Genomic DNA, 11,915 nt, shown 5'->3' on the forward strand with positions numbered 1-11,915 from the left:
AGAATCCTTGAAACACTCAGAAAAATTAGTCATGTGACATAAGATAACAGGGGCCTGTAATAATAGTAATGGAGTGGACAGATACATGAAGTGCTGCATGCATTTAGAATGCCGCCACTGACAAAGAACTTGACAAATCAATAGACCTACCACTAACTGAGAGAGTCGGAGAAGTGTTTTCAGAGAGAGCGGTAAGGTCCACATAGGCACATCCGAGAAGTCGGTCAGTCTCTTGAGGTCTTGGCCCACTGGTGTCCTTGCCGTAAGAGCGCCAGATCTGAATTTCTAACTTCTCCTCCCTCAGGTACCACACGAGAGGCTGGTGTCTCATTAGCTCTATACTCTTCGACTGCTCAAACACAACGGTTGCCTGCTGGCCATCTTCAGAGAGCGTTGGCCTTTTCAAGGAAGAGCAGACCGCATCTTTATCGTACAGCTTGTACCTTAAATAGCAGTGAGTGCTCTTCTGGATGTGTCTGTGTCCTGCGATTAGAAGACAGTGGACCGGAAGCCAGACCTTGGGAATAGTAACGGACAGGTTGACCAGGTCTTCCTTCTGCCACTCATCCCCTGCATGAACCCCGACTTCGTCCTCATCTTCACTCCAGCCCAGACCTCGAGCAACCTCCAGGACACGTTCTCTGTCTGAGTGATGAGCAAAACCAACGGAAAGCTCCAGGCCACCTACAACATTTTCCAAGATGCCTGAAGAACTGGGCAGCTTGGTGTCCTCGGGTATCATTACTGGGTACCAGCCGGAAATTCCTAAAAGAGAGAGACAGTAGTAAAATGTCAGACAGCCAGAGGTCAAGTTTTAATGGAAAGTCAGGATGAATACACAAAAATAACTTTACATTATAGTGTGATAAATTATATCGCTCTGGGACACTTAGGACTGTTCCCCACAACACTCACAGTAAATCTGGATCTGCAGAGTTCACACCACACCAGACAGGACAGGCTTGGAGTGCATGTCTCTTGCAGGCCAGGAAGGTGAAGCGTGTCGGCCTACACTACAATTCTACATAAAGCACATTGCTGGGTAAAGGCATTTTGTATTCCATCTGTGTGACATTGCTTCCCGAGTCCTTTACTCAAGAGACACAATGTAGACTTTTATATATCAACTAGCTGGAGTACCCGGCGTTGCCCGGGATTTTAAGAATGTTTGTTTACACTTCATCCTCCAAGAAACCTCTCCTTAGGCAGGCCTCAGGAAAAGTGTGGCCAACTTCCCCATCAACAGTCCTGAGGTCTTGGAAGGAAGTAGGACCTGTAACGGTGTAAAGCAAACTTCGGAGATAGAAGCATTTAAAATGTGTCGGATGAACAGTGTAAACACGGCCAAGGGCTTCTGTTGCTCTGATACCAGGATGATCATCTACAGCGACTCCCTGTTTCCTGCGCATAAAAACGTTTCGAGAAGCATTGCATGTGTAATATTTTGGCAGCTCACAGTACAGCAGGGTCCTTGCAAAGTCATCATTTTGACACAGTTGGAAGAAAGAAGTCAATGTTGTTGCGTAATTTGGTATAGTCAGGGAGCTGAGAATGCTGGCAAAGCCTACTAAAGCTCTCTTCGATAATAAACATTAAGATCATGACAAAACATGACAACACAAAACACTTGCTCCGAGGCCCTACCCATATGCCGTGAGGCCCCACAATGAGCATCCAGCAAAAATTGTGTTTTTCAATGAATTCAAAATGAACAGTAATTCATTTCAATTTAAAAAATTTTTTTGTTGCCTCGGCCGTGTATTAATACGCTCGTATGTAAAATTTCACGATCTTGGCTTGTACACTGTGGATTTGTATAGAAGGACAAATTTTCGCTTTTATATAGTAGATTTAGCGGATTTAGAATCTTGCAATTACCAACAAATACAATTTTACTGTCATACTATAGAACGGAGGTGGGAAACCTGTGGGATGGGACCCAGAAGCTGCATTAGTAGTTCCTGGATTGTCAGATATGCAAAATGGACCTATTGGGAACTGCTTTTTTTGGGGGGGGGGGGGGGGGGAAAGAGGGAGGAGGCTAAAGAACAATGAAGCACTAATGAAGGGGGAGGGTGCCCAATTACCTGATCTCTTGGTCAGCAGATCTCGAGCTGGGATTCTCACCACTCCCAGTTGATGGTCACGGGCTGGCAGAATTTTGCTACCACCGGCTGCAAATAAAACCATCAATTAGTTCTCCAAGATCTGGAAAAATGGTTCTTTAATGTTGTGCAGCACTTGATTTATAATCACAATGTGTGGGCAGACTGGCGACGCGGGCACACCTATAATGGAGTAGTTGGTTTACTCTTACCTTGCGTTACACTCTGGTGGTGAATGGACAGGACGATCTCGGAGAAGTGAAGGACCTCTGCCAGGCTGCAGGCCTCCCCGCTGCTCCTCTGTGTCACAAGGCTACAAGGGAACTCCGAGTGATGGTCAAACTCTGGGCAGAAACTGCGAGCGACCGTGCGAGTGCTACGACTCTCCGCCTCCGGTAAGAAAGGTGGGCGGATGACGACGAAAGTGTTCACACCAACGTCTGCGCTGTACTGAAACGAAGGGTCCTGCTGGGCCAGAACTCTGACAGAATATAAAAGGGAAGAAGTAGTCTTTCATCTCTTCATTTATCTGGCAGAATATAAAGAAAGACCCGTTTCCTGCCAAATAGCATGTGCCTGTACCCTCTCTGATGCTCCTCTCCATTCCTGTCCCACTTACTCTTTGTATCATGTGTTATCTCTTTTTATACACTAACATCTATGTCTCTCTGGTCTTACGTCCTGTATAGCTCAACGTAGCACGTTGTATACATAACCGGAGACATGACAGAGGTATATGTCCCATGGGCACTGGGGAAAAGAAACAGTCCAGGTTCTTCCAACGTTTCCCACGGCAGGGGTGGGATGTAACTGCAGAAGGAGAAGCTGTCCTGCATCACATACTAATATAGACAGAGAAGGAGGAACTTGTAAGAAGTACCTGGCGGCAGCCTGCAGACCAGACGCCCGGTGGATCTGGACGGATATAGAGACCATGCGAGTAGCCAACATTCCCACCGGGTTCCTGACGGAGTGTCTGTAGCTCACATTCACGCTCAGTAGACCTGGAAACATTTGGAGATGTTAGTTGTTCGGTTTGCACCACACTTATGCTGGTTTTAGGCGCAGAGTGATGTGCTGGTTACCGGAGGATGGAGGGTGAGACGCTGCTGGGATCTCACTCACAGGAGTAAGCGGCAGACAGAACGCCTGGATTCCCACTTCCTCTCGGTGGTGCATGGTCACCATGGCGCACAGACGAGACAGTGGAAGGACACCCTTGGCCACCATCTGGTCCCGGACATTGGGGTAATAGTACCTGCGCGGGATTGAAAAACAAAACACTGTCTGTAGGGTGATAATATGTCCACATGTGGTATTAATACAGCACCAGTGATATTTACCGCTATACCCTACGAGTGATTACAATATAGAAGGAGACCGCTAAAGCCTACAAGAGATTACAGTATAGAGGAGACCGCAAAACCCTACAAGAGATGACAATATATAGAAAACCGCAAAGCCCTACAAGAGATGACAATATGTAAGGAGACCACTAAACCCAACAAGAGATGACAAAATGTAGGAGACCACTAAACCCAACAAGAGATGACAATATAGAGGTGACCACTAAACCCTACAAGAGATGACAATATAGAGGTGACCACTAAACCCTACAAGAGATGACAATATAGGAGACACCACTAAACCTTACATGAGATAACAATATAGGAGACACCACTAAACCCTACAAGAGATGACAATGTAGAGGAGACCACTATACCTTACAAGAGATGACAATATAGGAGACACCACTAAACCTTACATGAGATGACAATATAGAGGAGACCACTAAACCTTACAAGAGATGACAATATAGAGGGGACCACTAAACCTTACAAGAGATGACAATATAGAGGAGACCACTAAACCCTACAAGAGATGACAATATAGAGATAACCACTAAACCCTACAAGAGATGACAATATAGAGGAGGCCACTAAACCCTACAAGAGATGACAATATAGAAGAGACCACTAAACCCTACAAGAGATGACAATATAGAGATGACCACTAAACCCTACAAGATATGACAATACAGAGGTGACCACTAAACCCTACAAGAGATGACAATATAGGAGACACCACTAAACCTTACATGAGATAACAATATAGGAGACACCACTAAACCCTACAAGAGATGACAATATAGAGGAGACCACTATACCTTACATGAGATGACAATATAGGAGACACCACTAAACCCTACAAGAGATGACAATATAGAGGAGACCACTAAACCTTACAAGAGATGACAACATAGAGGAGACCACTAAACCTTACAAGAGATGACAATATAGAGGAGACCACTAAACCTTACAAGAGATGACAACATAGAGGAGACCACTAAACCTTACAAGAGATGACAATATAGAGGAGACCACTAAACCTTACAAGAGATGACAATATAGAGGAGGCCACTAAACCTTACAAGAGATGATAATATAGAGGATACCGCTACACCCTACAAGAGATGACAACATAGAGGAGACAGCTAAACCCTACAAGAGATGACAACATAGAACACCAATATGAACATCACTAAAATAAAATGAATATATGTGTGAGTACAGCAGGCTTGGTTATCTAATAAGATTAATGATATCTAAAACAATAAATTCTAACATTACATATTGTACAGAGAGATAAACATACTTTATCACTGTATTCATCGATAGATGAGGTATATTTACTTAAGCGTTGCATGTCAATAGGCCCCACCCTATAACTGCTGTTCTGGCTCACTGAGCCTACCACTGCTGTCCTGTGTTACTGAGATCCTGTCTCACTGAGCCTATCACTGCTGTCCTGTGTTACCGAGATGCTGTCTCACTGAGCTAACCACTGCTGTCCTGTGTTACTGAGATCCTGTCTCACTGAGCCTACCACTGCTGTCCTGTCCCACTGAGCCTACCACTGATATCCAGGCCTCATTGATCCTACCACTGCTATCCTGTGTTACCGAGGATCCTGTCTCACAGAGCTTAACCACTGCTGTTCCTGTGTTACCAAGATCCTGTCTCACTGAGCCTACCACTACTGTCCTGTGTTACCGAGATCCTGTCTCACTGAGCCTATCACTGCTGTCCTGTGTTACGGAGATCCTGTCTCACTGAGCCTACCACTGCTGTCCTGTCCCACTGAGCCTACCACTGATGTCCAGGCCTCATTGATCCTACTACTAAGGTCCTGTCCCACTGAGCCAACTACTGCTGTCCTGTCCCACTGAGCCAACTACTGCTGTCCTGTCCCACTGAGCATACCATTGTTGTCCAGACCTCACTGTGCCTACCACTGCTATCCTGTCTCGCTGAGCCTACCACAGTTGTCTACTCACTGAGACAAGTGTGGTAGATGAGCGAAACTTTGTTAATTTTCCAATATCTTCTCACAACAGGCTATATACATATATACTGATTCCACTAATGAAATAATGGAACCAGTATCTGAGCATATAATTGGACTTCATTTTTTTTTATATTCAGTTTCATAACTCAACACTTTAGCAGTAAATGTAACTTTTGTTAGTCAATAAAACACAGCCTCATGTAATAAGGAAAGTGCTAAGCATCAGCCCAGAGAGAGAGACCACACATGCAAGTATAATAACCACATACTAGGCTTTAATATGGCACATAGAACAAAGCTCAGAGTAGGCGCCAGATCAATAAGTCACATCAGCCTCATGCCTGTAACTTACCGGCACCAGACCTCGAATGTCAGCCCTCCTCCCCCGGATAGGCCCTGCGTGGAGAACGCACCGAGCAGCAGCCTCTGTACCGGGGTGTCTGACGGCGCAACCAAGGCATGGCTCTGCCGATCATTGAAGACGGGATCTGGTACACAAAGAGTGGTGGCTGTGCGCACAGGCTTCAGGCTGATACCTGGAATACAGATATATTTATTTATTTTATTTATTAACAGTTTCTTATATAGCGCAGCATATTCCGTTGCGCTTTACAATTGGAAACATTGATAGAACAAAACTGGGTAATAACAGACAGACATAGAGGTAAGAGGGCCCTGCTTGCAAGCTTACAATCTATAGGGAAATAGGCATTGATACATAAGGATAGGTGCTATATATATTGCAATTTGGTCTGGCCAGAATGCAGAGTTTCTTGGTGGGCTGCATGATCCAGTCACACAGGAATGTCGGCAAAATGTCAGGAGTATGTGAAAGAAAGACAATATGTGAGGTTATGTGTGGACTGTGAGAGGGGATGTAATAAGACATGGAAGGTATGAAGGTTATGTGGTCAGTTCTGGAATCTGATAAGCTTGACTGAAGAGGTGAGTTTTCAGGGAACGCTTGAAGTATTGGAGAGTAGAGGAAAGTCTTATTGTGTGTGGTAAGGCATTCCATAGAGTGGGTGCAGCCCGAAGAAAGTCCTGTAACCGTAAATGGGAGCAAGTAATGCGCGGGGATGAGAGATGCAGATCTTGTGCTGAGCGGAGAGGTCGGGTTGGGTGATATTTTGAGATGAGTGAAGAGATGTATGTTGGTGTAATTCGGTTAATGGCCTTATGTGTAAGCAACAGTATTTTGTATTGAAAACGGTAGAAAACCGGCAACCAATGGAGGGACTGACAGAGCGGGGCAGCAGACGATGAACGTTTGGCAAGGAAGCCTTGCAGCTGCATTCATAATGGATTGTAATGGCGATAGCCTGTTTTTGGGAAGACCAGTAAGGAGACTATTGCAATAGTCAATGCGGGAAATAATGAGTGCATGGATTAGAGTTTTTGCAGTGTCTTGTGTGAGATATGGTCGAATTTTGTATATGTTTTTTAGATGTATGTAACATGATTTTGAGACAGATTGAATGTGGGGAACAAAGGACAGTTCAGAATCAAGGATGACACCAAGGCAGCGAGCTTGTGGGGTGGGGTGGATTGTTGAGTTATCAACAGTGATATAGAGATCAGATTGGTAACTGTAATTGGCCGGTGGAAATATAATTAATTCTGTTTTAGAAATATTAAGTTTCAGGTGGCGAGATGACATCCAAGATGAAATGGCAGAAATACATTCAGTGACACGGACCAATACAGATGGTGATAAATCTGGAGAGGATATGTAGATTTGAGTATCATTCGCATACAGATGGTACTGAAATCCAAAAGAGCGGATTAGTTTGCCAAGAGAGGTGGTATAGATTGAGAATAGTAAAGGACCTAAGACAGAGCCTTGAGGTACTCCAACTGACAGAGGTAGCGAAGAGGGGGCAGAATCATAAAAACGAACAGAAAAGGAGCGATCAGATAGGTAGGAAGAGAACCAAGAAAGAGCTGTGTCCTTAAGACCTAGGGATTGTAATGTTTGTATGAGAAGAGAGTGGTCAACAGTGTCAAAAGCAGCAGAGAGATCTAGAAGAATTAGTAGTGAGTAATGGCCTTTAGCCTTGGCAGTGATCAGATCATTTACTACCTTAGTCAGTGCTGTCTCTGTGGAGTGCTGGGAACGGAAGCCAGACTGAAGTGGGTCCAATAAGTTGTGGGTGTTAAGAAAGTGTGTGAGGCGGGTGTAGACAAGTCTCTCCAGTAGCTTGGAGGGGCATGGGAGCTGGGAGATAGGACGGTAATTAGAGAGTGTGTTAGGGTCAGAATTTTGTTTTTTCAGAATGGGAGTAATCACAGCATGCTTGAACAGTGATGGAAAGATGCCAGTAGAAAGAGAGAGATTACAGATTTTAGTTAGGGTTGGGATGAGCACAGGAGACAGAGCTTTACTAATTTTTGAGGGTATAGGATCTAGAGGAGAGGTAATAGAGTAGGAGGATGAGAAGAGTGTAGATACTTCATCGTCATTTGTGGGGTCAAATGAAGAGAATGTGCCAGAGGGTTCAGGTAGGGAATTGAGTAGGTCACTAGCTGAGGAAGAGAATAACATTTCATTTCGGATATTATTAATCTTGTCCTTGAAATAGGAAGCAAGATCTTGTGCACAGATAGTAGCAGGTGGCTTGGGTGAGGGAGGGGTAAGAAGCAGTTTAAATGTATTAAAAAGTCGCTTGGGGTTAGAGGCTTGAGCCGAGATAAGAGATTGGAAATATATTTGCTTGGCAGTGTCCAGAGCAGTACGATAAGAGTTGTAGATAGACTTATATGTGAGGAAGTCACTTGGAGTGCGAGACTTTCGCCACTGACGTTCTACTTTACGTGAGAGTTTTTGTAGATGCCTTGTTAAGTTAGAATGCCACGGTTGACGTCTAAGTCTACGCGGAGTGTGATGGGTAGCTGGAGCTACTTCATCGAGGGCTTTTACTAGAATCTGGTTTAGGTGTGATGCAGCAGTCTCAGGAGAAGTGAGTGCAGAAATTGGTGAGAGTCGTTGTTGTAGAGAGGTAGATAGTTGTTGAAAGTTAATCACATTAATATTTCTGCGGTTTTTAGGAGGTTTGGTTGATTTCACTGACATTGAGGTTGATGTAATGGAGGAAAGTGTGCAGGTGATAAGATTGTGATCTGAGAGAGGGAAAGGAGCATTAGTGAAATCAGAGACTGAGCATAGTCGGGTGAGTACAAGATCAAGGCAGTGGCCCTCCTGATGAGTAGAGGAGTCCATTGGGAGAGGCCAAGAGAGGAGGTTAGAGAGAGTAGTTTGGAGGCATGAGGAGATTGTGGACTGTCAATGGGGATATTGAAATCACCCATAATGATGGTGGAGATGTCTGAGGATAGGAAGTGAGGGAGCCAGGCAAAAAAATGTTCCAGAAATTGTTGTGGTGGCCCAGGCGGGCGATAGATAGCAGCAACTCGCAGAGAGAAAGGGGTGAAAGTCCTGATAGAATGTACTTCAAATGATGTAAATGTGAGTGAAGGTACCTGTGGGAGAACTGTGAATGTGAAAGATTGGGAGAGTAATATTCCTACCCCACCTCCTTTACAATTGCTAGGCCTGGATGTGTGTGAGAAGTGTAGGTTACCATGTGAAAGTGCAGCAGGGGAGACAGTGTCTGATTGTGTGAGCCATGTTTTTGTTATTGCCAGAAGGTTGAGGTTAGTTGAAATAAAGAGGTCATGGATGGATGTTAGTTTGTTGCAGACAGAGCGTGCATTCCATAAGGCTCATTTTAGTGACTTGGATGGTGAAGGGAGGCATGCAATGTTTATGAGGTTAGCTGGATTTATAGTTCGTTGTGGGTGTGGCATGTGGGTTGGGCCTGGATTTGGAGATATGTCACCAGCTAATAGAAGCAACAGGAGCGAGATATAAATATATTTGTTGGATTTGTCTGAATGTTTGTTATGGCGACAGGTTGTGGATGTTATTGTCAATGTGTATAGATAATTTAAAAGCTCATGTGTGTTTGTAAGAGAAGAGGAAAGTAATGAGGCAGCAATATGTACAAAAGGATGAGCTGCAGGGAGAGTAAAGGATGTAGTAGTCTTAGAGATGATTCCATGGAGTGAGATCATTAATAGAAGTTTCTGATACATTTTTTCAATACATTCAATAATGTACAACACACAAACTACTGGTAAGGAATGATATTGTAATTAACTTGTCGTAGATGTTGTTCAATGTTTGTTCAACTGTTTTTTTTTTAACTGTTATATAATTACACTTTGTGTTATAACACACTTAGTGCTTATAATACACGGCTGCCATCGACATCCACGGCTGCCTCTATACTGGTTCTAAACTTAAAGAATTATCACTCAGTCACAGTATTCTTGCCTACAGCATACAAGGCTGGCTCAAGTCACACTTTAAAGGCCAACAATAGACATTATCATGTGTGACATCGGAAGGAAATTACACTGCTCATGCCCGCAAGTCTGTGGCTCCCAATCTGGTGGCTCAGCCCCACGGCTCCCACCCACTCACCTCCCCATCCCAACCTGATGCAGATGGGTGAGAGAGAGCATGGGACGTACTGACTTCCTGAAATAACTTCAGCTAATGCATGTATATTAATAGCTTAATCCCTAATCCCAAAGGAATCTCAAAGAGATTTATGCATAAATGTATTTGAAACAATTGCTCCATAACATCACAATTAAAAAGCTCAATAGAAAAAAAAAATACTCAAAAATACAAAAGAAAATGCTGTTTCCTTCACTGCTCCAACACAAGTAACAAATTAACAAGAGCGATAACTTGCACAACTCTAGCACCAGGCGGAGAAGGCTGGTGATGCCCCGGCAGCAATCTCTCAGTGCCACGTCTTCACCAAAGAGACTTCAAGGGGGAGATTTACTAAATCCACTATAGCAGACAATCAGAGTCTGTCAATCATTTTCTAGGATGCTAGACAGAAAAATCTCTATAATCTGACTGGTTGCTATGGGAAACAGCACTACTTTTCATTTTTAGCTTTAGTGAATCTACACCCAAATCTCTTATTCAGGCTGATACTACTGCACTGCCCCACCCCCACCCCTTCTATTCTTCAGTTATGGGAGATAGGACCCTCTTTACCCTCATCAGCAGATCTTTCGGGGACAAATTCAATTGGCTGCACAATTTTTGCCAGAAAATGTAACGAGGCGATGGCGGACTCCCAATTTGCACATCCAATTGGAAAAAATTGGGCGCAATCATTTTTAGATAAAAAAAAACCTGCAGTAAAAAAATAATGGGGAAATCAGTCTGTAGGCTACCCTAAAAAACTTCAAACAAATATTGGATATCAGTATAGATATCTACTTCTGCCCTCAAGAAAAATATTTTGCGGTTTTTCAAATGGTTGATTTTTGCATTTTTTTTATAGCAGTAAAAAAAAAAAAAGAATCTATAGAAAGCAATAATTTTTTTGGTAAAATAAATGCTGTAGTTAAATTTAGGGCGCATAAAAATGCCAACAAGTTGGGTTTTGAATCTTTTAAAGCCACTTTAACAAATTCTTTAAAAAATAACTATAACTCCCACCTGCAATGTTTAAAACACCTGTCCCATCCATACAGCATCCCCATACACCTGGCCTGCCCATACAGCTCCCCCATACTTCTGTCCCTCCCATACAGCACCCTGATACACCTGTCCTGCCCATACAGCACCCCCATACACCTGTCCCGCCCATATAGCACCCCCATATACCTGTCCCTTCCATACAGCACCTCCATAAATTTGTCCAATCCATACAGCATCACACATACAGCACCCCATACACCTGTTCTGCCCATACAGCACCCCCATATACCTGTCTCACCCATACAGCACACCCATACACCTGGCCTTCCCATACAGCACCCCATACTTCTGTCCCTCCCATAGAGCACCCCGATACTCCTGTCCTGCTCATACAGCACCCCATATACCTGTCTCGCCCATACAGCAACCCCATACAACTGTCCTGCCCATACAGCACCCCCATATAGCAGTCATACCCATACAACACCTCCATATGCCTTTCTAGCGTTTCCGCAAGGCTGTTTCAGCGGGGCGCCATGCCCTGCCTTATTTCTAAAGGGCAGAAAGCACCCTGCCCTCCGGCATTGCGCCCCGCTGAAACAGCCTGCAGGTTCTGTCCCCTCCCGCGTGCCGCAGTGTCCAGCAGGTGGGATAAACGGTGGTGCAGCGGTCACTGCTGGTGAATGGATGCCAGATGCCAGTGACCGCAGTGCTTGGGGGCTGCCCGGGTACGGCCCCAAGAGTGATGAAAAAGGGACGCGTCATAAAGACATGCCCCCTTTTCCTTGGCCATGCCTACTTTTTGGGCGCCAAACCGACCTACACTACCTCTCCCACATCTTTTAACCCATTATTCTGCACTTTCTAAATAACACCCCAATAATATGTAATTATTGGCCCAATTAAGCTAATAGAAAACGTCCAAATTGTCTAATAAGTCATTAAGTATC

At 44.2% G+C, this 11,915-nt stretch overlaps 1 protein-coding gene across 2 annotated transcripts in view; it reads right to left on the reverse strand.

The window, feature by feature from the left end:
- Positions 1 to 11,915, reverse strand: part of C2CD3 (C2 domain containing 3 centriole elongation regulator) — a 96,526-nt gene that overhangs the window by 34,456 nt on the left and 50,155 nt on the right. For both annotated transcript variants that reach the window (XM_088445841.1, XM_088445840.1), the window contains 6 exons: positions 5,806 to 5,989; positions 3,191 to 3,363; positions 2,986 to 3,109; positions 2,318 to 2,586; positions 2,088 to 2,174; positions 151 to 765 (listed from right to left, as the gene is read on the reverse strand). In XM_088445841.1, coding sequence (XP_088301967.1) covers positions 151 to 765; positions 2,088 to 2,174; positions 2,318 to 2,586; positions 2,986 to 3,109; positions 3,191 to 3,363; positions 5,806 to 5,989 — 1,452 coding nt within the window. The remainder of the gene's footprint in view (positions 1 to 150; positions 766 to 2,087; positions 2,175 to 2,317; positions 2,587 to 2,985; positions 3,110 to 3,190; positions 3,364 to 5,805; positions 5,990 to 11,915) is intronic.

This window comes from Taudactylus pleione, unplaced genomic scaffold, assembly GCF_031769625.1.
Source record: "Taudactylus pleione unplaced genomic scaffold, aTauple2 ptg000390l, whole genome shotgun sequence".
In the NCBI taxonomy this organism is placed as follows: Eukaryota; Metazoa; Chordata; class Amphibia; order Anura; family Myobatrachidae; genus Taudactylus; species Taudactylus pleione.